At 39.1% G+C, this 27,106-nt stretch overlaps 1 protein-coding gene across 1 annotated transcript in view; it reads right to left on the bottom strand.

Annotated features, from left to right (window-relative positions):
* SPATA17 (spermatogenesis associated 17) overlaps positions 1–27,106 on the bottom strand; it is a 203,092-nt gene that overhangs the window by 142,174 nt on the left and 33,812 nt on the right. The window contains exon 5 of the mRNA XM_018059937.1: positions 19,180–19,283. Coding sequence (XP_017915426.1) covers positions 19,180–19,283 — 104 coding nt within the window. The remainder of the gene's footprint in view (positions 1–19,179; positions 19,284–27,106) is intronic.

The raw sequence follows: 27,106 nt of genomic DNA, 5'->3' as shown, positions 1-27,106 counted from the left end.
ATATAAACAGGCAATTCATCAAATAATTCAAATGGCCAATATATATTTGAATTCCTAAAAATAAAAAAAGTCAGATAAAATTTAGATAGAATTGTTCACTTTATTAAACTGGCAGTGATCAGTTTTAAAAAGTCAATCTCCAGTACTGGCAAAAGAAACAGAAACTTCTATGTACTGTTTTAGAAGTATAAATTGATACTTTTTGCACGGAGAATTAGCTAATATGCATCAAACTATAAATGTTTAAAATTTCATAAAGTCCCACTTACAGAACTATGTAGGAAAAAAAAAAAGATAACAGTACAAATATACCAAACACCCATGTAGAGGAATGTTCTATTAAATGGCCACCAATAAGGAAAAATTTTCCTAAAAATATTATGGTAAAATATCATATACATATACACACACTATAGGCGTTCAAAATTTTGACACAAATTTGTATCTATTGACACAGATGCTACTTGTTATAGTGAGGGGATATTACCCACCCGCCTTGTTTTTTTCATAGGAGAGATGTTTAATCTGATTAGAGGATAGCCCAGCCTACCGGAAGAGCAGGTCCCACCTTAGAATGAGGAAAAGATGAGCTGGGGGAAGACTGGAAGAAGGGAGAATGACAAGTCTGTCCCTTCCAACCCAAGGGGCTGTGGACAGAAGGGCCTGTAGGAGAGGGGTCAGAACCGAGTGACCCGTGCCTGAACTCTGAACTCCAGGTCAAAGCCTTGAAGGCAGAGAAGAAGGTTTGGCAGATTGAGCAGGATGCCAAAGATAAGTGTAGTTTTCCTGCCTCCTGTTTGGGATCCTGGAAGGATCTCTGTTGTACAAGGCAGCCCAAGAAAAGAAGGGGTAGCTCCAGGCCAGGAAAGGGGATTAAATAGCGTGGTCAGGTAGGAAGGGTTTGCTTAACACTGGGGCAAGTCTTCCTTGGTTCCTATATTATGTTGAGTGGTCCCCAACCTTTTTGACACCTGAGACTCATTTCATGGAAGATAATTTTTCCATGGACTGAGGGAGGGAAGGAATGGTTTAGGGACCCCAATTCAAGTGTATAACATTTATCGTGCAGTTTATTTCTACTATTACATCAGCTCCACCTCAGATCATCAAGCATTAGATCTCAGAGGCTGGGGACCTCTGCAAGGAGAAGGAAGTTCATACATATACTTTTAGGGACAAGAAAGATCTACACTGAGAGCCAGGGGTCAAGTCATAAGGACCACAATGGCACAAATACAAACAACCTTGAATCAGAGTCTGCAGGGTAGCTAGCCTTGGCCAAAGTATCATTTGAAGCCTGTGGAAGATCTCAGAGAGACTGATAGAAACAGATGATGCAGGGTCAGGTCAGCTAAGCAAAACCATTAGAACTAAATCAAGCTATTGATTGGTTACATCAAATTGCAGGTTTTAGTTGCACATACCAGCAGAACGGGCTTCCTTGGTGGCTCAGACTGAAAAGAATCTGCCTGCAATGCAGGAGACCCGGGTTCCATCCCTGGGTCAGGAGGATCCCCTGGAGAAGTGAATGGTTACCCACACAAGTATTCTTGCCTGGAAGACCCCATGGACAGAGGAGCCTGGCAGACATAACTGAGAGACTAACACTCACTTTTCTTCACCAGCAGAACACCTAGCAACAAGACAGATAACCGCAGAGCTTCAGACACCTGCTACTGCTACCTGAAGATAAGTCAGGTAGGGCCACAAGGTAATACAAGTCCCTTATATGCCCATAAAACATGTTGGAGAGGATGAGGAAGAACTCAAGAAATTATGAAAAACTGACACCTTAAAAGATTCTTTACACTATTGGGCCAAATGTGACTTTGTTACCTGCTCCCACCTATCCAAATGCTGGGGCATCCCCAATGACTAAATGGTAAAGAATCCACCTGCAATGCTGGAGACACGGGTTAGATCCCTGAGTCATAAAGAGACCCTGGAGAAGGAAATGGCCATCCATTCCAGTAATCTTGCTGGGAAATCCCATGGACAGAGGAGCCTGGCAGGCTACAGTCCATGGGGTTACAAAGAGTCAGACATGTCTGAAGCAACTGAGCATGCACACAATCCAAACGCTAGAAGGATGGAATGGAGTTGAAAAAATTCATAGACAATATTAAAGTTAAAGAAATAAAAAGTTGTTATATATCATGATATAGCTGAGTATGATTTCATTTAAAATAAAAACAATGGCTAAATTCACATCATATTATAAAGATGAATTTTGTAAATCTAAATATATATCTTTTTAGTAACATTTATACACTTACATATCACTAAATATTCTTTTATACCATACAAATTATAAATACATATATATTTAATTATGTTGAAGTATGATCATCATAGTCTTTTTCTATCACTGGTAAGATGGCTGCTGCTGCCTCAGTCATTCCGTGCACATTCCACAGAAAAGGAAAAAAAAAAATGGAAGGAGGATTAGCTTGTCTCATGGGAAGAACTAAGTTATCTTGCCACTCTTAGCCAAAAGTTTTAGAAAACCTAAATAATAACAGAAGTTGCCAATGTTGGACTGCAAGGGTTAGAATAATCAAATCTATGGAATTTTCCATAGGTCACCTCACTGCAAAGTCAACATTTATGTCCATTATCAATTTTTTGCCTCTCAGCTTGAAATCTATCATTCTTTGATTGATTTGTAAAATTGGCTCTTTGGATCCATAAGCATTTTCCTTTAGCTGGCTAGCACACCATTAGCTTGAAAATAGAGGGTACTGGATGGCTATTTCAAGGCATAGCAGAGGCAGGAGTTTCTCTTCTTGGTTCCAATACGCACCTGCTTCATTGCCTCCCTGGCATGACTGCCAGCACCAGGCAGGGCATGGTGGTGCCCATCCAGCGGTGCCCAACCTCTAGTGGGCTTTAGCTTATCTGTCCCTGTCCATGAGCAAAGCAATGGGCAGTGTTCTGCTCATCTGGCCCCAGCTCACCAACTACAAAACAGCTCTGGTCTGTGATATCTCAGTTCAGTTCTGGTGCTTAGTCATATCCAACACTTCGCAACATCATGGACTGCAATACACAAGGCTTCCCTGTCCATCAGCAACTCTTGGAGCTTACTCAAACTCATGTCCATTGAGTTGGTGATGCCATCCAGCCATTTCTCCCTCTGTCATCCCGTTCTCTTCCTGCCTTCAATCATTCCCAGCATCAGGGACTTTTCAAACGAGTCAGTTCTTCACATCAGGTGGCCAAAGTACTGTACTGGAGTTTCAGCTTCAGCATCAGTCCTTCCAGTGAATATTCAGGACTGATTTCCTTTAGGATGGGCTGGTTGGATCTCCTTGAAGTCCAAGGGACTTTCAAGAGTCTTCAACACCACAGTTCAAAAGCATCAATTCTTCGGTACTCAGCTTTCTTTATAGTCCAACTCTCACATCCATACATGATTACTGGAAAAACCAAAGCATTGACTAGACGGACCTTGGTTGGCAAAGTAATGTCTCTGCTTTTGAATATGCTGTCTAGGTTGGTCATAACTTTTTTTCCAAAGAAACAAGCATCTTTTAATTTCATGGTTGCAGTCACCATCTGCAGTGATTTTGGAGCCCCCAAAAATAAAGTCTGCCACTATTTCCATTGTTTCCCCATCTATTTGCCATGAAGTGATGAGACCAGATACCATGATCTTAGTTTTATGAATGTTGAGTTTTAAGCCAGCTTTTTCACTCTCGTCTTTCACTTTCCTCAAGAGGCTTTTTAGTTCCTCTTCACTTTCTGCCATAAAGGTGGTGTCATCTGCATATCTGAGGTTATTGATATTTCTCCCAGCAATCTTGATTCCAGCTTGCGCTTCATCCAGTCCAGCATTTTTCATGATGTACTCTGCATATAAGTTAAATAAGCAGCCTTGACGTACTCCTTTTCCTATTTGGAACCAGTCTGTTGTTCCATGTCCAGTTCTAACTGTTGCTTCTTGACCTGCATACAGATTTCTCAGGAGGCAATTCAGGTGGTCTGGTATTCCCATCTCTCAAAGAATTTCCCACAGTTTGTTGTGATCCACACAAAGGCTTTGACATAGTCAGTAAAGCCGAAGTAGATGTTTTTCTGGAAATCTCTTGCTTTTTCAATGACATCTCAGAAAACTCCACAGTTGAGTGGGCTGCTGCCTCATCCTCTCCAATGAAGTATGAATCTCATCATTAATGGGGGAGGGTGCCTCTTCCAGAAACATTCCTTCTTACAATACCCTTCTTTAAGCCTAGAGATGGCAATTTCTCTCAATATTTACTATTTTTGTTGTCTTTAGAGTGCTCTTTTACCCTGTTAATGTTACTCACCTTGTATCAGTTATTACATCTTAATATTAAAAGTATCCACTTACAATACACCCAGCACTCAACAATGGAGGAGGAAAGGAATAAACCAAACAGAAACTCCCCATTAGGAAAAAAGGGGGAAAGATGGCAGTTACTGAAAGTGAAAGTGAAGTCACTCAGTCGTGTCCGACTCTTTGCAACCCCATGGACACCAGGCTCCTCCGTCCATGAGATTTTCTAGGCAAGGGTACTGGAATGGGTTGCTATTTCCTTCTCCAGGGAATCTTCCCGACCCAGGGATCGAACCCAGGTCTCCCGCATTGTAGACAGACACTTCACCCTCTGAGCCACTGTTACTGACCCATAGCAAATATCAAATATGCTACACAGCTTCGGTTTGAGGGGTGGATTCTTGAGGAGACAAACAGTGTTCCTGGTCCAGCATTTTCCATGACCACAAGTGAGATGGGCTTTGGACAGGATGACCATTCTATGCAAGTTCAGGCCTTATGATTGCCTGAGGGTAGCTATGCTGCAGCTGGCCAGGCTGAGATTTTTCTAGAAACAAATACTCTTGACAACAGAGTAGGCTTTGGGTTTTTTGCTTCTGGTCATTTCCATGCACAAATAACCAAAACCAAGGATCTTATCTATATGTAGTTTTCAAGCCCAGGGACTTATAATCTTAGATACTGGCTTCTATGGACACACAATCTTTCAGCAGCCAGCGTGTTAATTCATCCAAAGCAACAGATTTGGGCGGGAAGATGGCAGTTTGCTAATCTGCCAAATTTTTCTAACTTGGGTTTTATTCTTTAAAGGTTTGGTTTGGCTGGTTTAGTCTGATCCTGGCAATTTTGACACACTAATACTTTGTGATTCTGTTTCCTTCTTTTTTTTTTTTTTCTATTTCTCTTTCATGGTGTCTTGTTTTTCATGGTACTTTCACTGTGCATGGCATTACATTCAAAAAGTGGTTTGTAAGAATAATTTTAGGCCTAGAATTATGGGATCTTCTCTCCAAGAGGCTTTTCATGTGCTTCTGTCTTGGGTCACTATTAGTCTAGGACCTCCTAAGTTCAAATATAAGACTTGAGGTTTCTTGAATCATTCAGGTAAATGGCAGTTTGACCTCAAATCTCTTATTAGGCTAATTTATTTCCATTGTTACTTACTTAGTTTAAGGTTATGGCTTTTGGGGATTCTGGATGAAAGAATAGGAGGAAGTTAATCTGAATTTCTATACTGGCTGGCCCTGACTTAGAATTTGGTTTCCTCCTGATCATGCAAGGCTACCCAAAGGTTGTTCTTTCAAACAGATTAGGTGCCTTTAAGGCAAAAGCATTTCTGAATGCAGACTTATATCTCATCTTCTCCTATTTTTGGCCAGTCAGTTATTTTCTTTGTTAACAGTTCTTTGATGCTTAGATGTCATCATGAAGATGGTTGGTCTGAATTATCAGCCATTATCAGACAAGATGATATCCTCAGTCTGATCTTTGCCTTGAGCTCGCATACTTGCCGAGCCTTAGATTTGTCTCCCACTCCAGTACTCTTGCCTGGAAAATCCCATGGACGGAGGAGCCTGGTGGGCTGCAGCCCATGGGGTTGCTAAGAGTCGGACACGACTGAGTGAGCTTCACTTTCACTTTTCACTTTCCTGCATTGGAGAAGGAAATGGCAATCCACTCCAGTGTTCTTGCCTGGAGAATCCCAGGGACAGGGGAGCCTGGTGGGCTGCCATCTATGGGGTCGCACAGAGTCGGACATGACTGAAGTGACTTAGCAGCAGATTTGTCTCCAGCCATGCCCCTAAACTTCATGTTGCACTCAGTCGAATATGACTCTTTTGCAGTCCCATAGATTGTAGCCTGCCAGGCTCCTCTGTCCATTGGATTCTCCAGGCAAACATACTGGAGTTGATTGCTAGCTCCTCCTCCAGAGGATCATCCTGACCAAGTGATCAAACATGTGTCTCCTGTGTCTCTTGCACTGGCAAGAGGGTTCTTTACCACTGAGCACTTGTGAAGCCCTTCAACTTCACAGCCACTGCCTATAAACACTTCAGTTTGAGATATGGAAGCAGCTGGATTTTTCAGTACCACAAAGTTCCAAATGATAAAACTTTCATTAAATATACACTGTGTACAAAGAGCACTTCCCTTGGGAAAGCAGTATTACCTTCTATCTCCGCTTATAGGTTGCCTGCGACTACAAGTCCAAGTTCACCTTTTTTTTTGCTTTTCATATGAATTTGCTAAAGGAGGCTAAGAGGACGCAGCAGACACCAATATTCTGAAATGCACCTATCTCAGCTAATGTCAAAGACTCAATTGTTAATAATCTATAGCAGGGGTCCCCAATCCCCAGGCCACGGAATGGTACATGTCCATGGCCTGTTAGCAACAAGGCTGCACAGCAGGGGGTGAGCAGCAGGCAAGTGAGAGAAGCTGCATCTGTGTTTACAGTTGCTTCTCATCACTTCCATTACTGCCTGAGCTCTGCCTTCTGTCAGATCAGTGGCAGCATTAGATTCTCATAGAAGCACGACTGTGAGCTGTACATGGGAGGGATCTAGGTGGCGCATTCCTTGTGAGAATCTAATGCCTGATGATCTGAGGTGGAGCTGAGGTGGTGATGCTAGCACTGGGGGGCGGTTGCCCCTGTCTCCCATTATCCCCAGGTGGGACTGTCTAGTTGCAAGAAAACAAGCTCAGGGCTCCCACTGATTCTGCATTATGGTAAGTTGTGTAATTATTTCATTATATGTCACAATGTAATAATAATAATAGAAGTAGAGTGCATAATAAATGCAATGCACTTGAATCATCCCCAAACCATCCTCACCTACCTGGTCCATGGAAAAACTGTCTTCAACGAAACCAGTCCCTCGTGCCAAAAAAGGTTGGGGACCACTGATCTATCACACACAGTTGATTAGATGGGTTCTGGAAAAATACTTTACACTACATAATAATGGTTTCTAATCTTACACTCAATTACCTCCAATAGTCAAATTCCCATTTTAACTGGTTACTTTTAGCACTTCACCTCATTGGTCATGACCAAGTCACATGGTAACTCCACTGCAAGGAAGTCTAAGAAAGTGAGTTTTTAGTCTTTTAGTCTCAAGAGGAGAGAAGGTGGTTTATAAGAAGTTTGGAATACATTTTAAGTGAGCCTAGTTCTGCTATATGGCACAGTTGAAATATAACTGATATAACTTGTAATAATTCAAAAGAACAAAGAGGCAGTATGTTTTGACTAGGGATTTGGGGACTGACATGTACACACTGCTATATTTAAAACAGATAACCAACAAGGACTTACTATATAGCACAGGGAACTCTGTTCAATACTCTGTAATAACCTAAATAAGAAAAGAATTTTTAAAAGCGCAGACTCATGTATGCTGCTGCTGCTGCTAAGTTGCTTCAGTCATGTCCGACTCTGTGCAACCCCATAGACGGCAGACTCATGTATGTGTGTGTGTGTGTGTGTGTGTATATATATATCAGAATCACTTTACTTTATACCTGAAACTAACACAACATTGTTTATCAATTCTACTCCAATAAAATTTTAAAATATTTTTTAAAAAATATTAGGCATATGAACTTATCCGACCTACTAAAACCCTGGGTTTTAGTGTTTCACCTTTAAAATAGAGTAGTTCAGTTTAGTCACTCTGTCATGTCTGACTTTGTGACCCCACAGACTGCAGCACGCCAGGCTTCCCTGTCCATCACCAACTCCCGGAGTTTACTCAAACTCATGTCCATAGAGTTGGTGATGTCACCCAACCATCTCATCCTCTGTCATCCCCTTCTCCTCCTGCCTTCAATTTTTCCCAGCATCAGGGTCTTTTCTAATGAGTCAGTTCTTCTCATCAGGTAGCGAAAGTACTGGAGCTTCAGCTTCAGTATCAGTCTTTCCAAAGAATATTCAGGACTGATTTCCTTTAGGATGGACTGGTTGGATCTCCTTGCAGTCCAAGGGACTCTCAAATCAAGGTCTTCTCCAACACCACAGTTCAAAAGCATCAATTCTTCGGCACTCAACTTTCTTTATAGTCCAGCTCTCACATCCATACATGAGTAGTGAAAGTGAAAGTGAAGTCGCTCAGTCGTGTCCGACTCTTTGCCACCAGTGGACTGTAACCCACCAAGCTCCTCCATCCATGGGATTCTCCAGGCAAGAATACTGGAGTGGGTTGCCATTTCCTTCTCCAGGGGATCTTCCCGACCCAGGGATTGAACCCAGGTCTCCCACATTGCAGGCAGACGCTTTAACCTTTGCACCACCAGGGAAGCCCACAGTTCAAGACACCACAGTTAAAAAGCATCAATTCTTTGGTGCTCAGCTTTTTTTATAGTTCAACTCTCACATCCATACATGCCCACTGGAAAACCCATAACCTTGACTAGACGGAGCTTTGTTGGCAAAGTAATGTCTCTGCTTTTTAATATGCTGTCTAGGTTGGTTATAACTTTCCTTCCAAGGAATAAAGTGAAAGTGAAGTCACTCAGTCTTGTGCAACTCTTAGCGAACCCCTGAACTGCAGCCTACCAGGCTCCTCTGTCCATGGGATTTTCCAGGCAAGAGTACTGGAGTGGGTCGCCAGTTCCTTACTCCAAGGAGTAAGCGTCTTCTAATTTTATGGCTGCAGTAACCATCTGCAGTGATTTTGGAGGCCAGAAAAATAAAGTCAGCCACCGTTTCCTCATCTATTTGCCAGGAAATGATGGGACCGGGTGCCATGATCTTAGTTTTCTGAATGTTTAGCTTTAAGCCAACTTTTTTACTCTCCTCTTTCAATTTCATCAAGAGGCTTTTTACTTCCTCTTCACTTTCTGACATAAGAGTGGTGTCATCTGCATATCTGAGATTATTGATATTTCTCCTGACAATCTTGATTCCAGCTTGTGCTTCTTCCAGCCCAGCATTTCTCACGATGTACTCTGCATAGAAGTTAACTAAGCAGGGTGACAATATACAGCCTTGACGCACTCCTTTTCCTATTTGGAACCAGTCTGTTGTTCCATGTCCAGTTCTAACTGTTGCTTCCTGACCTGCATACAGGTTTCTCAAGAGGCAGGTCAGGTGGTCTCATATTCCAGTCTGTCTCAGAATCTTCCACAGTGTATTGTGATCCACACAGTCAAAGGCTTTGGCATAGTCAATAAAGCAGAAATAGATGTTTTTCTGGAACTCTCTTGCTTTTTCGATGATCCAGCGGATGTTGACAATTTGATCGCTGGTTCCTCTGCCTTTTCTAAAACCAGCGTGATCATCTGGAAGTTCACGGTTCACGTTTGCTGAAGCCTGGCTTGGAGAATGTTGAGGATTACTTTATTAGTGTGTGCTGCTTAGTGCAGCTAAGTCACTTCAGTCGTGTCCGACTCTGTGCGACCCCATAGACGGCAGCCCACGAGGCTCCGCTGTCCCTGGGATTCTCCAGGCAAGAACACTGGAGTGGGTTGCCATTTCCTTCTCTAATGCATGAAAGTGAAAAGTGAAAGTGAAGGCGCTCAGTCGTCCGATTCTTCGCGACCCCATGTACTGCAGCCCACCAGGTTCTTCCGCCCATGAGATTTTCCAGGCAAGAGTACTGGAGTGGGGTGCCATTGCCTTCGCCAGTGTGTGAGATGAGTGCAATTGTGCAGTAGTTTTGAGCATTCTTTGGCATTGCCTTTCTTTGGGATTAGAATGAAAACTGACCTTTTTCAGTCAATCTTATTGTTATTTACTAAATACACATAAATATGATTCTTGCCTGGAGAATCCCAGGGACGGGGGAGCCTGGTAGGCTGCCGTCTATGGGGTCGCACAGAGTCAGACACGACTTAAGCGACTTAGCAGCAGCAGCAGCAGCATGATATATCAACAGCCAGAAATTTTTGATGAATCTTATAAAGTATTTCTTTCATTTATGTTTGCAACATTTAAGCAGCTACTCAGTTATAATGACTTTTGTCTATACTGTACATGTCTTTAAAGAGGAAGTTATTATTATCAAGCATGTATGGCATATTGATAGAGTAGACAGACTCCAGATTCTTAGTGTGTTCATTAGTAGTTTCCCCACTTAATATTAATTCTGACTTTCTAATAAAGTTAGTGAAAGTTCTGGAGAATCCATATGTGACAGCAAAAGGGGGGCAAATACCAACACTACCTTAACTGATATTTTCACTTTAGGAGTTCTGGCTTTGATTCTGGGGGCCTACACTTGTTATTGGTCTGAAAGGACAGGCTGATTTTCTTCGTGTTTGTATTTCTCTGTTAATTAAAGCACAACTGAAAATGTGCTGCCAGACTAGTTTTAAAAAGCCTTCAACTTCAAAGTAGCAGAAATCTAGTACTGTGCTTCCTTGATGCAGAATGTTAAGCAATCTCAATGTTCTTCAGTTTTGTCATTAGCATAATGCATTTGTAGACTCTGTATGATTTCCTGCCAGAGTCAGATCACTCAAAGACAATCAGGGTGGCCATACTGGGGTTTACAGATAACCATTATAAGGATGAGAAACTATGTTCAAATCTTCTGAATTCAGTTTCCTAAACACTAGATGCACATTTATAAAAATCACTCAAGGTTTTGTTTTTTGGCTTTATCCTTGAAAACAAATTCAAATCAGCAGATTACATGGATAATATTTAACACAAATATTGATATAAATATTATGAAACAGAGAGGAACTGTCAATTTTAAGATCTAAGAGAATTTCTTAGAGTTCAACAGGAAGTTGTTCACACAAAAAGAACAGCAAAGGACCAAGGACAGAAAGTCAGAGTGTAATAAACTCAGTTAAGCATGTGGCTGTATGGATTCCAGATTAACCAAGGGGACCGAGAAAACAGGCCAGTTAATGCCAGTTTGGAAGAGCAGCCTAGGAACCTTGGAAGCGCTGGAGGGTATTCTCATCAACGTCTTGTTTCATCAGCCCCACCCAGATCAGAAAAAGCTGATAGGCTTTTAATAGCCTTAGAAAGAAAGTGAAGTCACTCAGTCATCTCCGACTCTTCGTGACCCCATGGACTGTAGCCCACCAGGCTTCTCCATCCATGGAATTTTCCAGGCATGAGTACTGGAGTGGGTTGCCATTTCCTTCTCCAGGGGATCTTCCTGACCCAGGGATTGAACCCGGGTCTCCCGGGTTGCAGGCAGATGCTTTACCATCTGAGCCTACAGGGACTCTCCCACCCAATCTGGCATTTTGGTAAGTGTATCAATGAATATAGGACATGACTGAGCAACTGAACTGACTGACTGATCAATGAATATAAGAATCTTAAATATAATATTAAAATTGGAATAATGGTCATATTAATGATAAATACATTAGTCATTCTTCTCCAGTACTAGTGATTTGTGGGGGTGTTGCCACTCTGAGACAACCTTTTCTAGCTCTGGGAAAACAAAACAACCTTTATGCTTCAGGAATATACAAGTTATTTCAAAAGTATCTTTTAGTATTACAAATTTTTTTAAAATTTCATGATAGTTAGGTTAGAGCACTATTAACTTTTAGATAAATTAAGGATTTAAAATACATAACTATGATATAATGTGTATATACAAAATCTTTATTTATACCTATTATTATATCTGTCTTAGTCATGGTAAATGATACTTTAATACAATATACTTTCCTATGAACGCCTTATGCTTTAGATTAGTCTTATTTAAATTTCCCTAGCATTTTTATGGAATTAAAAGTGCTTTGAGTTTTGTGGCAAATATATAGATTTGTTTCCTTCTAAACATATTTATTATCATATGAAGCAAATGATCTCAGATTTAAAAGGAGATTGGGAATCTTCTAGCTTGTCATCAAATGCAGAGATTTTTTTCTACACAAATGTGCACCTGGCACTTAAGATGAATCCTTCTGTTGGAATATTTTGTATCTCACAAGTCAGTAAGTCAGTCTATTATTGAGTAGTATCTAATTATTGGAAATATCTTTTTCATGTTGAATGCAAATCTATTCATTTTTATATAATTTTTATTTATTTATTTATGGCTGCACTGGGTCTTCATTGTTGCACACAGGCTTTCTACCCACTTTTTCTTAAATTTTTCCTTTTTGATAAATGTACTACATGACGGTTCTTTAAAATTTGTAGGCTGACATTATGCCTTCCTTTAGATATAATGTTCTCCAGTCTCAGAACTCCAACTCTTGATGATTTCTAAATCCCTTAGATTCCTGGTTGCTTTCTGTTGGATGCAGATTTTGGGGTCAACATTCAACATACATAGCGGCATCCAGAATTAAACACTATGCATCAAACATAGTCCAACTGAGAAACTTTTCTAAGATTTTTCTATAATTTTATTCATTTTGTGTATATCCAAATAGTATAATATACTGAAAAGAACACCATTTATGAGGCCATAAGATCTAGAATCCCATCTCAGTTCTGCTATGATTTAGCAACTCAAACTTGAGGTACACAGCCACAATGGTCACACACTTTTGTGTGTGTTTTTAACATGTATGTGCAGAGAATGGTGGCATCCTGGTTTCAATCACTTGGGTCAGGGGTCCCCAACTCCCAGGCCATGGACTCGTAATGGTGGAGCTACATCTGTTGCTTCCCATGACTTTCTCCCCATCGCTTGCATTACCACCTGAACTACTCTTCCCTCAACCCCTGTACCTCCATCCCTGGAAAAATTGTCTTCCAAGAAATTGGTCTCTCGTACCAGAAAGGCTGGAGACTGCTGTCCTAGGTAAGGGACCAAAAGTGTGCTCTCTGAAAAAATGAGAGAAAAGGCATAGGATTCAGAGTGGTCATTAGCAGGTGTGAAGTAAAGGCCACTCTTCTACAGTTCACTCAAATGCAGCTATAGCTTTGTCTCCCTTGATAGAGTATCAGAAATTTCTTCTTTGGGGAAAGTAACTAGCCTAAAAGAAGGACCTCTACACACTGGCATTTGAGTATCACCCCCAACCCCACACCACATTGAAATGGGACAGCTTTCTTGTAAAAGCAAGTGAAGCCTGCCAGTCAACAAGATCTGTACATGTATGTCCATAAACTGGCACTCCAGTTTCCCACGAGCATGTGTAAACTAATAGGGGAAGATTGCCGATTGCATAAAGAAAGGCTCCAACATAGAAGAGAAGATGAAAATAACCAGTTAAAAGAACAACACCCTGGAGAAAATCAATAACACAGAGACTGCATAAAAGTGCACCTCTGAACTTGAATTATTCTCTGTGCTGATTATTTTTCACTGCCGCACCTCCAATGCATTCTACATACTTCTGTGCCCTGCCCTGGGACCAAGTCCTGCAAACTGTATCACTTTGGCAGGTTTCCAGATGGGTTAAGTTGTTTGTTTGTTTGTTTCTGGGGTTTTCTTTGGCTGTACCATGCGGCATGTGGAACTTCCCCACCTAAGGACTGAACCCTCACCCTCTGAACTGGAAGCATGGAGTCTTAACCAGTGAACAACCAAGGAAGTCCTTCCAGATGGGTTTAGTCTGACAAAACACTAGTGTTCAGGAGGAAGAAGTTAGTGGTATTTCTTCTTCATTTCCCTCTCTCTCTTGGTGAGGAGAGGCAATAGCTGAATTCCTGGAAATAACTGAATTTCTCTGCAAGTAATAAAAAGGTCATGGCCAGGGGTAGGAGCTATAAACTTCTCCTTGGCTCTCACTATAACCATTAAAGCTACTTCTTCCTTTAATTCTTCCACCCTGGCAGTAGCAAAGTCTCACTGTGGGTGCACTCTGGAGCCTAAAACTTTTCTGAGCCTTCACCTTGTTCACATCTCTGCAAGTTCCCTCTTTTTCTTCTTCTTCTTCTTCTTTTTTTTTTAGCAGTTTGAGAGATTTAATCTTGCTTTTTGTTTTATTGGAGTATAGTTGCTTTACAATATTGTGTTAGTTTCTGCTGTACAATGAAGTGAATGAGCTATATTTTTAACACTATGTGAGGAATAAATCCTGAGGTGAATTTTGCCTCCTGCCAAGACTCAATGTGCCCCAGTATTTTAGAGAAATATGAGATATTTTATTAATAAAATAAGAACTGAGAAATATGATATATTTTATTACTTAAAACAGAATGCTACAAAAAAGAAATGAACATACTAGTAGAAATATTTCATGAAAGTTAAAAAACTATGGCTAAAATATTCATCAAAATTTCATTAGAAGGGTAGGAAGGAAATCTCTCATAAAAATAGAATGGGAGAGGTAGAGGCCCAGGGTGAAGGAGGGGACAGAGAAGTTTAAGAGACTCAATGCGTAACTCTTGTAGGTTCAACATCCAGCCAATAAGAACCACATGAAGACAGAATAAAAGAAAACAGAAACAAGAAAATGAACACAGAAAAAAGTTAAGAAAATCAACATGCTGAAAAACTAATTTCTTTTGATGTATCACAAATTTATATTTAAAACAGACCTATTGCTGTGCACTATTAGCAACCAACAAGTACACTGAAGCATTAAAGTTGGGAGAATATATTATTTTTAGCTTGAATTTCAAAAAAAGTCAGTTTCTGTACTTGAAGTTAATAATGTTTTATTAATGCTACCAATCTGTAACTCTGTTGCTAATTTTTAATTTCATTATGTAATTTTCTCATTCATAACCTGGGGCAATTTTTGCATATACAGCTAGATATTATAAAGAAACATGTCTACCAAATGCAAATTCAGCCTTAAATTAATCAATTCCATTTATCTTTGTGATAGGTCCACCTTGGTTATAAAAGTATGTTCTTGTATATGTACAAATATATTTATTTTTTTACTATTAACTATAAAATAGTTAAACTATTTCTACTAATGAAAGAGCAGATGAAGTTAAGTCCAGTGTTGTCTGGTCTTGAATTGTGTAACACAATTCAAATGCAAAACATATTTTGATACAGACTATATTTTACCAATTTATTTTCTGTAAATGATTTTACCTTGCCCCAAAACAGAGGAATGCATTTGAAATCCAGAAACTACACATTTTAATGCTTGCTGGTTTAAGTAATTGGGCTATATCATAATTGCTTTGATGCAATAGCCAAGTCTAAAATATAATCTTGAAAACGCATCACATAAAAATATTGCCCTAAGTAAATGTAAAGTAACTTTTGTCCTAGGCAAATGCTGAAAATCAGTATGCTGACTGAACAAATACCACATGCAAGTCACTGTATACGGAAAGTATCCTCTAAAGTGGTTTCCTACAGTCCCCATTCCGGAATTCATCCTTTGTGCAGTCCTCCTCCTTGAGTGGGATGAACCTAGTCTCTTGGTTTAAATGAACAGGAACACAGCATAAGTGATGAGATGTCCCTTCTGACATTAGGTTATCAAAAGAGCATGGCTCTCATCTTGGCTATTTCTCCTGTTCTCTTATTCACTTGCTCTGAGGGAAGCCAATTTCCAAGTTATAAGCTGTCCTATGGAGAGAGAGGTCCACAGAGCAAGAAACAGGGATGCCAGTGGCCAGCAGGCAGAGGAATTGAGGCCCATGTGAGTGAACTTGGAAGTGGATCATTCCCCAGTTGAACCTCCATATGAGACCCCAGCTCTGGCTGGGAATAAGAGGGTAACCTCATGAGAGCTGAGGCCTAGAGTAAAGTCCCTCTCAGATTCCTGCTGGACAAAATGATGAGGTCCATGAATGTGTACTGTTTTAAGTTGCTTCGGGTGGAATTTGTTGTGATGGAAAAGGGTAAAGTTCTGATTCCAATGATTTTCTATGAAAAATAGAATAAAGTTACAATCCTCCCCCAAACGTTGCATATTCTCCTGTGAAAAAGAAGAAAACTTTCTCTCAGCAAAATTAACATCCTGATTGGTGATTTTAAAACTTACCAGACTATTTAAATGTATTATGAACAATGCAATTGAACGTGCATGCCAAAACACAGTTATAATCATGCCACTGCTCTTCTTAAAAAGGAAGTCCACTCCAATCTTCAATGTGGCCTAAAATGCCCTAGTGTGGTATGGTCCCTTCTATATTTATCCCTACCCAATCCTTCCATTATGCTCCATGAACTAACCTCAGTCAAATGTCATGTATTAATATCATAACTTCTACACAAACTTCAGGGCTTAGGTTCATGGCCTCTGAGAAGCAACCTGAATCCCCAGCTTCCATTCCACTGGTGTAGTGACCTACACCAAACACTTCTGCCACGGATGTTCCTCTGTTCTACACAATGCCACATTTTTACTGCATTTATAAAATTATTGATGTAACAGAAAGGAAAAATACTGTGATTTACAATAAAAAGTTAACGATATATTTTCATCTTTGAGATAGAGTAAGATTATCTCTACTCACTTCTCTCTTAAACTTCTATAAAATAAAAAAAGGCAATAAGAAATACAAAATACAATTTTATCATCAATAAAATCAGGAAGCACTTGTAATAATACATGTATATGAAGAAGTGCCAGCAAGAATAGTGAAAATTCATCTAGGATTGGAAATATTATAGAGATAAGATACTTAAAGATGCAGACATCAGACAGATGGGCCAGGTGCAAAATTCTTAAGACTAGGTGGCATATCCTGATGAGAAAAATAGCACTGCCCACCTTACCCAAGAGAACAAGACTGTGGAGCAAAGTGTGGCTATGGCTAATTCCATGAACTAGACCAGAGACAAGCAGAGGAGGTAGGACTAAGTGACGAGAGGCACAGAAATGCCATCTATGCCACAGATCTCGAAGAAAAGAGGGTTTAAACGCAATCAGCAGTCCTATAACTCCCAATCACTGTCAACTTAAAATGAACAGAAAAGCTAAGCCAGTTTACATACACGGAGATACATATCATGTAGGGCTGTACTGTGAGCCACAGGGACCTCTCACCCTTCCTAGACCACGGCCTTGGCCCTTCCCCTACACTATCTTTTTACCATACCCATTTCCAGATAAAAATAACAATGATGACAGCAACAACAAAGAAGCTATAAATATTCTTTCAATAAATACAAGAACAAAGAGGGGGTAAATGATTAGGAAACTAATCACTGATGGAAAATATACACCTAAAAACATGCGGCCTCTGAGGTAGGAATGGTGAGGGACAAAGATGGTGGGGGACAAAGAGGTCTGGGGTGCCACAGTCCATGGAGTCACAAAGAGTCGGTCACGACTTGGTAACTGAACAACAATAACTAAGGCAGAAATAAAATAAGTCAGTATTATGATACAGAATATGAGGCTAAACTAAATTGCCATCATGGATGCACCAGACTCTCTAGTGACTAGAGACATTCTCTGTAAAATGAGGAACAAAACAAGGATAAATTGAAATATCTACTGAACAGAAGAAACAGGCCTTTCTAAAATCACCTTCCACATATTTGTCTCTTTGAGGATCTTCTCCCATTCAGGGATAGGACTTGTGTGAAGCAAACAAGACCTGCTTCAAAAATACATTTAAGGATACACTTACAGGGTTGAGAAAGTGCAAGATTGGCACCTCGTGACCTTGACAGTAAATGCCTCCTTAATCCTGGGTGCCTTAAGATTGAGGCAAGATCCCCTTGCCTCATTCAGGCCCAGTACTGCTCAAATTCTCCCTCTTGCATTTTCCACTAGCTCTTTTCTCCTGACAAGCTCAAGTATGCCATTTACAGATAGCCAGCTCATCTCTAGAATCTGGACTTCTTAGATAGAAATTAAGGGGCTTCCCTGGTGGCTCAGGCAGTCAAGAATCCACCTGCAATGCAGGAGACCTGGATTCAATTCCTGCATCGGAAAGATACCTGGAGAAGGGAATGGCAACCCACTCCAGTATTCTTGCCTAGAGAATTCCACAGACAGAGGAGCCTGGCAGGCTACAGTCAATGGGGTCACAAAGAGTTGGACATGACTGAGTGACTTACACACAGGAAGAAATTAAATATCAGCCCCTGTGGCCCACATGTTTCCAAGTTCTCTCATTAACTAAACCCTATTCCAACCTTCCCAAATCTTTATTGCTGCTTCCAAAGATATCAATTTTACAAATTCCCCATACTTAATCTTCAAAGACCAGACCCTTTTATACCCACATATATGGAAGAAAGTTAAAATTTGGGAAGAGAGTTTCCAGATTTTTCTTCTGATATATATGATTGTAAGGTATCAGACAACATCTTTGTCTTAACAACTTAATATTGACTGTTTTCTCTAGTCTAAAAAATATTAAGAGTAAAATGAGATAATGTATGTGAAAACTGAAAGTAAAACTACTACATAAATGCCAACTATGATTCATCACTATTTCCTTTTTACCTAAATCTATTATAAACGTATGTCACTTCTAAGTTACTAGAATGGGGCAATATTATAAGAAGAAAAGACTGGCTATTTTTGAAGAAATGTGAAAACTTACTACGCAGAACTTTGGTAAAGATGATTGAACAGTGTTACAATAACTTAAAACCTATAGAAGACATCGTCCTAAGGCCTAAATTCAGGTGTTTTCTATGTGCTTAAAGAAATGAAAACTGACAGTAAAGCAGTCCATTTTAATGTGTTCCGTAATATATTCTTTGAGAGGCAAGTTCTTGACACTGAACATGTTTTGAGGATTGTCGTACATAAGGCTTCATCTATGTAATTATTTACGGATAAATCCATTTCAAAAGGAGGTAATTTTACTAAGCTATTTGCATAGTACAAGACAGGCCTGCTATACACATAGACATGTAATTTACAGTCAAAAGTACAAGATATTTAAAAATACAACAGCCATAAATGGATAAGATAAAAAGAAAAAAATCTCTATCTCATCAATAAATTTGTGCCTAAAATATCACTTAGCTTTAAAGAAACTATTCCTAAGTCTGATAATGATCCACACCCACAGAGTAACCTTTCTAAAATGTCACTAATGGACTGGTGATCATTCTACTCACCTAATTGCATCGTTGGTCTCAGAAACAGCTTTCAGGTACTCCTTCAAATAATAATAATTAAAGCAGTATTTCCGGATCTTATACCCCCGCCATCGCCTCTGAATCTATTGGTGTAAATAAAAAGATAAAATATGTCAGTGAACATTTTCAGAAAAAAAAAAAATTAATAGTTCTTCAAAATCAAGTTAATGATGAATGATGATTAAATCTTATCAAATAAATTCTTAGGCTTTTCTACTATTGTAAAGAATCCACCTGCAGTGTAGGGAGACCTGGGTTCAATCCCTGGGTTGAGAAGATACCCTGGACAAATGTATGACAACCCCCTCCAGTATTCTTGCCTGGAGAATCCCCATAGACAGAGGAGCCTGGCGAGCTGCAGTCCATGGAGTCACAGTCGGCCATGACTGAGACGCACACACACAAATGTAACAGTTTGTTGTGTAGTTGCTAATTGTGTTTCTTTTTCGACCCCATGGACTGTAGCCCATCAGGCTCCTCTGTCCATGGGATTTCCAGGCAAGAATAATGGAATGGGTTGCCATTTCCTTTTCCAATAACAGTATATATAGTTGCAAATATAGGTTTATGCATATATTTATAATAAAATATTATAAAGACAAAAACATACTCAAGGTTACTATAATTTATTTTATAACATTTATAGTGGTTTTAAAAATACTGGGTGTGAAATTAAGTATTGAAAGATCAAAACTTTGCTTTACTGATTCCTACCACTTTCACTTCCTCACCAGATGGATTTTTTATTTTTTTAATAACCAACTGGCTGGAAGATTGTATTTTGTCTCATTGAAATCAATGTTTTTAATGGACTTTTTAAATACAGTTGTATCAAAATCTTTAAAGAAAATGTTTTCTTGTACCTTCATCTGCTGTTAAGTCGCTTCAGTCCTGTCCGACTCTGTGTGACCCCATGGACTGCAGCCTACCAGGCTCCTCCGTCCATGGGATTTTCCAGGCAAGAGTACTGGAGTGGGTCGCCATTGCCTTTTCCTGTACCTTCATCATCACATTTTAATTCTTCTTTAACTACATCACTGCAAATGGTGACTGCAGCCGTGAAATTAAAAGACACTTGCTCTTTGGAAGAAAAGTTATGACCAACCTAGTCAGCATATTAAAAAGCAGAGACATTACTTTGCCAACAAAGATCCATCTAGTCAAAGCTATGGTTTTTCCAGTAGTTGTGTATGGATGTGAGAGTTGGATTGTAAAGAAAGCTGAGAGCAGAAGAATTGATGCTTTTGAGCTGTGGTGTTGGAGAAGACTCTTGAGAGTCCCTTGGACTGCAAGGAGATCCAAACAGATCATCCTAAAGGAAATTACTCCTGAATATTCATTGGAAGGACTGATGCTGAAGCTGAAACTCCAATTCTTTGGCTACCTGATGCAAAGAACTGACTCACTGGAAAAGACCCGGATGCTGGGGATGATTGAAGGCAGGAGGAGAAGGGGACAACAGAGGTTGAGATGGTTAGATGGCATCACCAAATCAATGGACATGAGTTTGTGTAAACTCTGGGACTTGGCAATAGACAGGGAGGCCTGGTGCGCTGCAGTCCATGGGGTCACAAAGAGTCGGACATGATTGAGTGACTTAACTGAGCTAAACAATGACAATATTTAACATTTATTGAGTTATTATTATATGTGGGGCACTATTCTAAGGATTTTGCTTGTATTTACACATTTAATCTTCAGACCATTCCTATGAGATAAATAGAGAAGGAAACGGCAACCCACTCCAGTATTCTTGCCTGGAGAATCCCATGGGTAGAGGAGCCTGGCAGGCTACAGTCCATGAGGTTGAAAAAGAGTCAGACATGACTGAGTGACTGAACAACAATGAGATAAGTACTCTCTTCACTTTATTTATAGATGAGAAACTGCTAAAAGGAAAATATGCAGTTTTCCCATAATTATACAGCTATTATAATTGTACAGTTTTCCCATAATTATACAGCTATCAGTGATGGATTTAAGAATCAAATTAGAACTTCAGGGGGCCTGTTCTCTAAACCATTGCAATACAGAACTGTGAACAAGGGGAACTGCAATTTTCAATGAACAAATATTTGTTTAAAGTATCTAGATTTTTAGATATGAGGAATGTTGCTATCTAAAGAACATACTTATTAAATGGGCTACTAAATGTCTTCAAAGCCCCAATAATCATAGGAAAAATCACTCACTTTAAGCTTTATGTTTGCTAATATAACTGCTATTAGAAAAACTCAAAACAAAACTTTAATATGTAGATCCTAATTTTGTGGAAAACCGAAAGTCTGTAGTACAAAATACCTCAACCTCTTTAAAGGAGTAGAAGAAGAAGAAATAGAAAAAATTAGAAAAAAATGTTGACTTCGCCTTGCATAAAGACTCAACTTCATTCTTTAAAATTTTTAAGTAATTTGCATATATTTATAAATTATTCACACACTCCAATATTTTGGCCACCTGATACAAAGAGCCATCTAATTGGAAAAGATCCTGTTGCTGGGAAAGATTGAGGGCAGGAGGAGAAGGGGGTGACAGAGGATGAGATGGTTGGATGGCATCACCGACTCCATGGACATGAGTTTAAGCAAACTCCCTGGTGGCTCAGATGGTTAAGCATCTGCCCGCAATGCGGGAGTCCTGGGTTCAACCCCTGGCTAGGGAAGATCCCCTGGAGAAGGAAATGGCAACCCACTCCAGTACTCAGGCCATGGAAAATTCCATGGATGGAGAGGCCTGATGGGCTACAGTCCATGGGGTCACAAAGAGTTGGACATGACTGAGTGACTTCACTTTCTGGAAGATAATGAAGGACGGGGAAGCCTGGCACACTGCACTCCATGGGGTCACAGAGTTGGACATGACTTAGTGACTTAATAACACACATGATGAATAATATTCTTTGGATATGAAGTCCTTCCAATGTTTTGCACAGTTAGCTGGGCTAGGAACACACATCTTTAAACATCTCTTTTTTTTTCCATAAGAAAAAGTGACTAATAAGAGACTGAACTTTAGTCCACTGAGTTTTATCCAAAAAGCCTAAGGTTTTTAAGCTAAATATGTTGAGTTTAAAATCTTTATAACTTGAATGCTGAATCTATATGAATAAACAGGGAAAAAATGTCTTACTTGAATTGTGATCCCCTTATTTTCTCTGTTTTAAAATATGGCCAGTTAAAAAGTATTTTACAATCTGAAATATTAAATGTGAAGACTTTGAAGAAATGTTTAGTCAACCACCTAGTATAAGAATGACTAAAATAATTGAAGAGATGCTAAACCACTTATTGTTCATACTGTAAGAACAATTAAATAGAGAAATTAGTTCTGGAAAGTAAAACTAAGTAGAGTTATAAGCTAGCGTAACAATGCTAGCATAACAGTGCCTTTCTAAATATTTTTCAAATGATCTTATTTTAGAGCTTTATTCTCTAAATTAAGAAAAATTAATTTTTCTAGAGTTCTATTTTACCGTCTGAGCCACCAGGGAAGCCCAGTTTAGAAACTATCTTCCTCTAATTTGACAAACATCATATTATGGCTGGCAAAGAAATGGAAGGGATTGATACAAAAAGCATTTCCCTAATGAAAAAGAATAATCTATTGGAATACATATACATATATAAATCATACATGCAAATAATGACTATTTTCCTGGCTTATTTAACTTAATCATTACAGTATCATTCTGAGGTGGAGATTATCATTAGCTTTCTTTGATAGAAGAGGAAATTGATGCTTAGAGAGCTTAAATAAATGCCTGAGGTTATACATTAATAGCTGGTTGGATGGCTTCACATGAATCTCAGCTTACTTTTATTGCATATACAGTAATAATTATATTAAACACAGGAATACTTACAAACAAAAGCGCTGATAGACTATCCATCATCAGCAATAGAAATGACTCAGGAAGCATGGAAAAATATTAGGATATCAAACAGTGTTAAGGGGTGGACTACCTACTACGTAGAAACACCATTAAATTCTAAATAAGATTAGATGTCAGAAAACATAAAAGGTGCATGCTGAAGTCCTGAGAAGGAAAGATGGTGGTTTATGTTTAGGTCATGGCAGAGTAGTGGGGAGAAGCTAAAAGGGCTTCACTTGGAGAGAAGCTGAAAGGACAGAGTCTGCAGCTGGCTGAAAAATCTGTGCCCATAGCCAGAGAACTAAAGGAAGCCCCTGGGATGGACTCCTTCCCACTCCACAGGGAGCAACCCCCAGAAACAGCACCAGCCACATCCACAGAGTCCACAAATGCACTCTCAGAGAGTCTCGTAATGCCCTAAGTCCCTAGACATCCACCCAAAATCACGCTACAATTCCTTTCTAGATATTATGCTAACTGCCTTAATTTTCATGGTATCCTTGTGAATAGGGCACGATCTCCATGTTAAAAATAAAGAAACTGAGGTTAAGTAACGTGATCGAGGTCACAGCATCACCAGTAAAACAGTAAATGGCAGAACTGGGATACAAACTCTGCTCTGTCTTATTCCAGAGACCAGGCTCTTTCCACTAAAATATCTGATGAAGGCACTGTATAAAGAGAAAGAGTGTGCACATGTCCTTTCATTTAATATGCATTGTATTTTTTTTTTTTACATTAGAGGAAGTCCAGTTTAACCAATATTTATTTAATGGACATGAGTTTGAGCAAACACCAGGAGATGGTAAAGAACAGTGAAGCCTGGCATGCTGCAGTCCATGGGGTCAAAAAGAGTCAGACACGACTTACTGACTGAACAACAATTGATATAAGATATAATATAGCTGGGGTTCCACTATACTTCTTGCTATAGGAACAAATATCATCTTAAATTTTGCCTAAATTTCCTGTTGCTATCCCAGTACTAGTGAATAGCCTTGGAGAAGGCAATGGCACCCCACTCCAGTACTCTTGCCTGGAAAATCCCATGGACGGAGGAGCCTGGTAGGCTGCAGCCCATGGGGTTGCTAAGAGTCAGACACGACTGAGCGACTTCATTTTCACTTTTCACTTTCATGCACTGGAGAAGGAAATGGCAATCCACTCCAGTATTTTTGCCTAGAGAATCCCAGGGATGGGGGAGCCTGGTGGGCTGCCGTCTATGGGGTCGCACAGAGTCGGACACGACTGAAGCGACTTAGCAGTGAATAGATTTGATTTTTTAAAAAACAAAATATTTTCAAGAGGCAAGATGATTTTTGATAATGTTCTTCTTAATTTCAAGGTGAGTGGGTTACAGTTTTCCAAAAAAGGGCTAGTGTTCATGTCCTTCAAAGTAATTAGCAACTTTCAGAAGTGATAGGTATAAAACAATTATTGTCATTGATCAGCTCTGAATAGATAATTTTAAACAAAGTCACTGCATGCTCAGCAGATTACAGCTTGTTAACCGCCAAGTTCTAAATGACCTCTTAAGCTAGTCAAATCAATGATGCATATTCCTCATTAAGTAACATCAAAATGTAAGTGGTCTTATAAATAATGTTTATTTTAAGCACTAAAATAAATGGCAAAACCTTGATATATCAAAAGCCATCTGTTCATAGAAAATATTTTCCCTCCATTGGGTTTATTATTATTCCTCAAAATTCATAGTAATCTTAATGTTGTCAAAAGAGAGAAAAAACATTTTCACACCTAAAATTAAAATCAAAATATGAAAGACAAATTCACTGATGATAACCTGCCTAGGACTAAAGCTCTAGTTGTACATGAGAGCATGTTAACAGGACTCTCATTCATAACATTACTTTTACTTATTTGAATGTTGAACAGTCTGAAAAGACTATACAGTGGGAACAAAAAAGTGGGTTTACCAAATTTTGAAAGACGGGGTGTTTAAAACTAGTAATATCAAAGTTTTCATTCTCAATGTCACCATATTATCATGTCAATATGTAGAAAAATAGACATGTTTTTAAACTAGAAATATATTTTTAACTAGATGTTTTTAGCTATCTGGAGATTTTGGATAATTATTTCATATGCAGTTTCTTCTCTTTAATATTCTGTTTCCCTACTCTACTGGTCTTTGTACTTCTTTTCTCTACAAATTTCTTTAATCATTTCACCAAGACATTGATACCAGAAGTAGTAGGAGGGAGAAAGAAATAATTTTTTGCATGGGGATGGAACATTTAAATCTGCCTACCATCCAGCAAAAGCTAGGATTTATCTAGAGGATCCCTTCCCCTCATTCCTTAGGCCGATATTTTGGGATAGATTCTTCCATGTGAATAACACTGTGTCTTACTTGCTTTGTATTCTTAGAACCCAACATATAATATAGTAAGTAGGAGAACATCAGGGCTTCCCTGGTTGCTCAATAATAAAAAAATTTTCTGCCAATGCAGGGGTCATGGCTTCCAACCTTAGTCCAGGAAGATATGATATGCTGAAGGACAACTAAGCCCATGCCCACAACCGTTGAGCCAGTGCTCTAGAGTCTGTGAGTCACAGCAACTGAGCCCATGGACAGCAATTACTGAAGCCCATGTGCCTTGAGCCCATCCTCCACAACAAGAGAAACCATTGCAATGAGAAACTGGCACCGCACAACTAGAAGTAGCCTCCCCTCGCCACAACAGGAAAAGGCCCGTATGCAGCCACAAAGACCCAGTGTAGCTATAAAGAAAATAAACAAGTAAATTTTTTTTTAAACAGAGAATCAGTATTTTCTCCCTGAATTATTTTATCTATTTATCTCTATCTGATTTTGGAGTCATTATTCTAAACATAAATACTTCATAGAAGTATAAATATGAAAGCAGGGTTATAAATAGTTTAGGAGATTGAGATGGATCCTTATATATCTGATATATATTTAACCATTTTCTGATTAAAGCCACAGAATATAAACTTTCCTTATATTTTTTCCTACTTTAGACACAAAAAGGAAACAAAAGAAAAAGGTCAATTGATGCTTTGAGTTAGATTTTTGTAAACAAAAATTTTTATTACATAAAAGAACCAATAAATTTATGGTTATTTTGAAAATTAATTGTTTTAATTTATCTTTAAGTCTAGTGGCCCTCTTATTATTACAGCTCTTACTTTTCTTACAGTGAGGATTTCTATCTGAACTAAAATGTGTTAAGGCACTAATTTCAAGTGAAATCATTTAAATCAACTGCAACAATAAAGGTTCAGATGCCCATGAACACCATTAAGAAAGTATATGTGGTTGATTGAGGACAAGGACAAGGTTTCCAGGGTAAAAGAAATTCTACCTTAAACAATTATTTATATCTGTAGTTCTTTAAAACTTACTAAGTTTTAGATTATTACCAGTTTTCATTCCTCACAGATCTTTGAAAGCAAGAGGGAAAAGTCTAATGGAACATACTTTTGAAGAGAGATCTCCAAGATACTACACATTAGCACTTCTTACAATCTGCATGCATATGAGATTATTCTGGTTGTCCAAGGAGAGACAGACAGACAAATGAGAACTCAAGATGTATCAGATGACCCAAAGGAGGCTTTTCAAAGGTATTGCAAGGAACCAACAACGCTCAGTTTGCCTTTGCTAACTTCCAAAGTCTGTGCCAAGAGGAGAGTGAAAAAGTTGGCTTAAAGCTCAACATTCAGAAAATGAAGATCATGGCATCTGATCCCATCACTTCATGGGAAATAGATGGGGAAACAATGGAAACAGTGTCAGACTTTATTTTGTTGGGCTCCAAAATCACTGCAGATGGTGACTGCAGCCATGAAATTAAAAGACGCTTACTCCTTGGAAGAAAAGTTATGACCAACCTAGACAGCACATTCAAAAGCAGAGACATTACTTTGCCGACTAAGGTCTGTTTAGTCAAGGCTATGGTTTTTCCTGTGGTCATGTATGGATGTGAGAGTTGGACTGTGAAGAAAGCTGAGCGTCAAAGAATTGATGCTTTTGAACTGTGGTGTTGG

The sequence above is a fragment of the Capra hircus genome, chromosome 16, assembly GCF_001704415.2.
Source record: "Capra hircus breed San Clemente chromosome 16, ASM170441v1, whole genome shotgun sequence".
Lineage (NCBI taxonomy): Eukaryota > Metazoa > Chordata > Mammalia > Artiodactyla > Bovidae > Capra > Capra hircus.
Note: the sequence above shows the minus strand (reverse complement) of the source record. Positions and strands in the feature narration are given on the sequence as shown.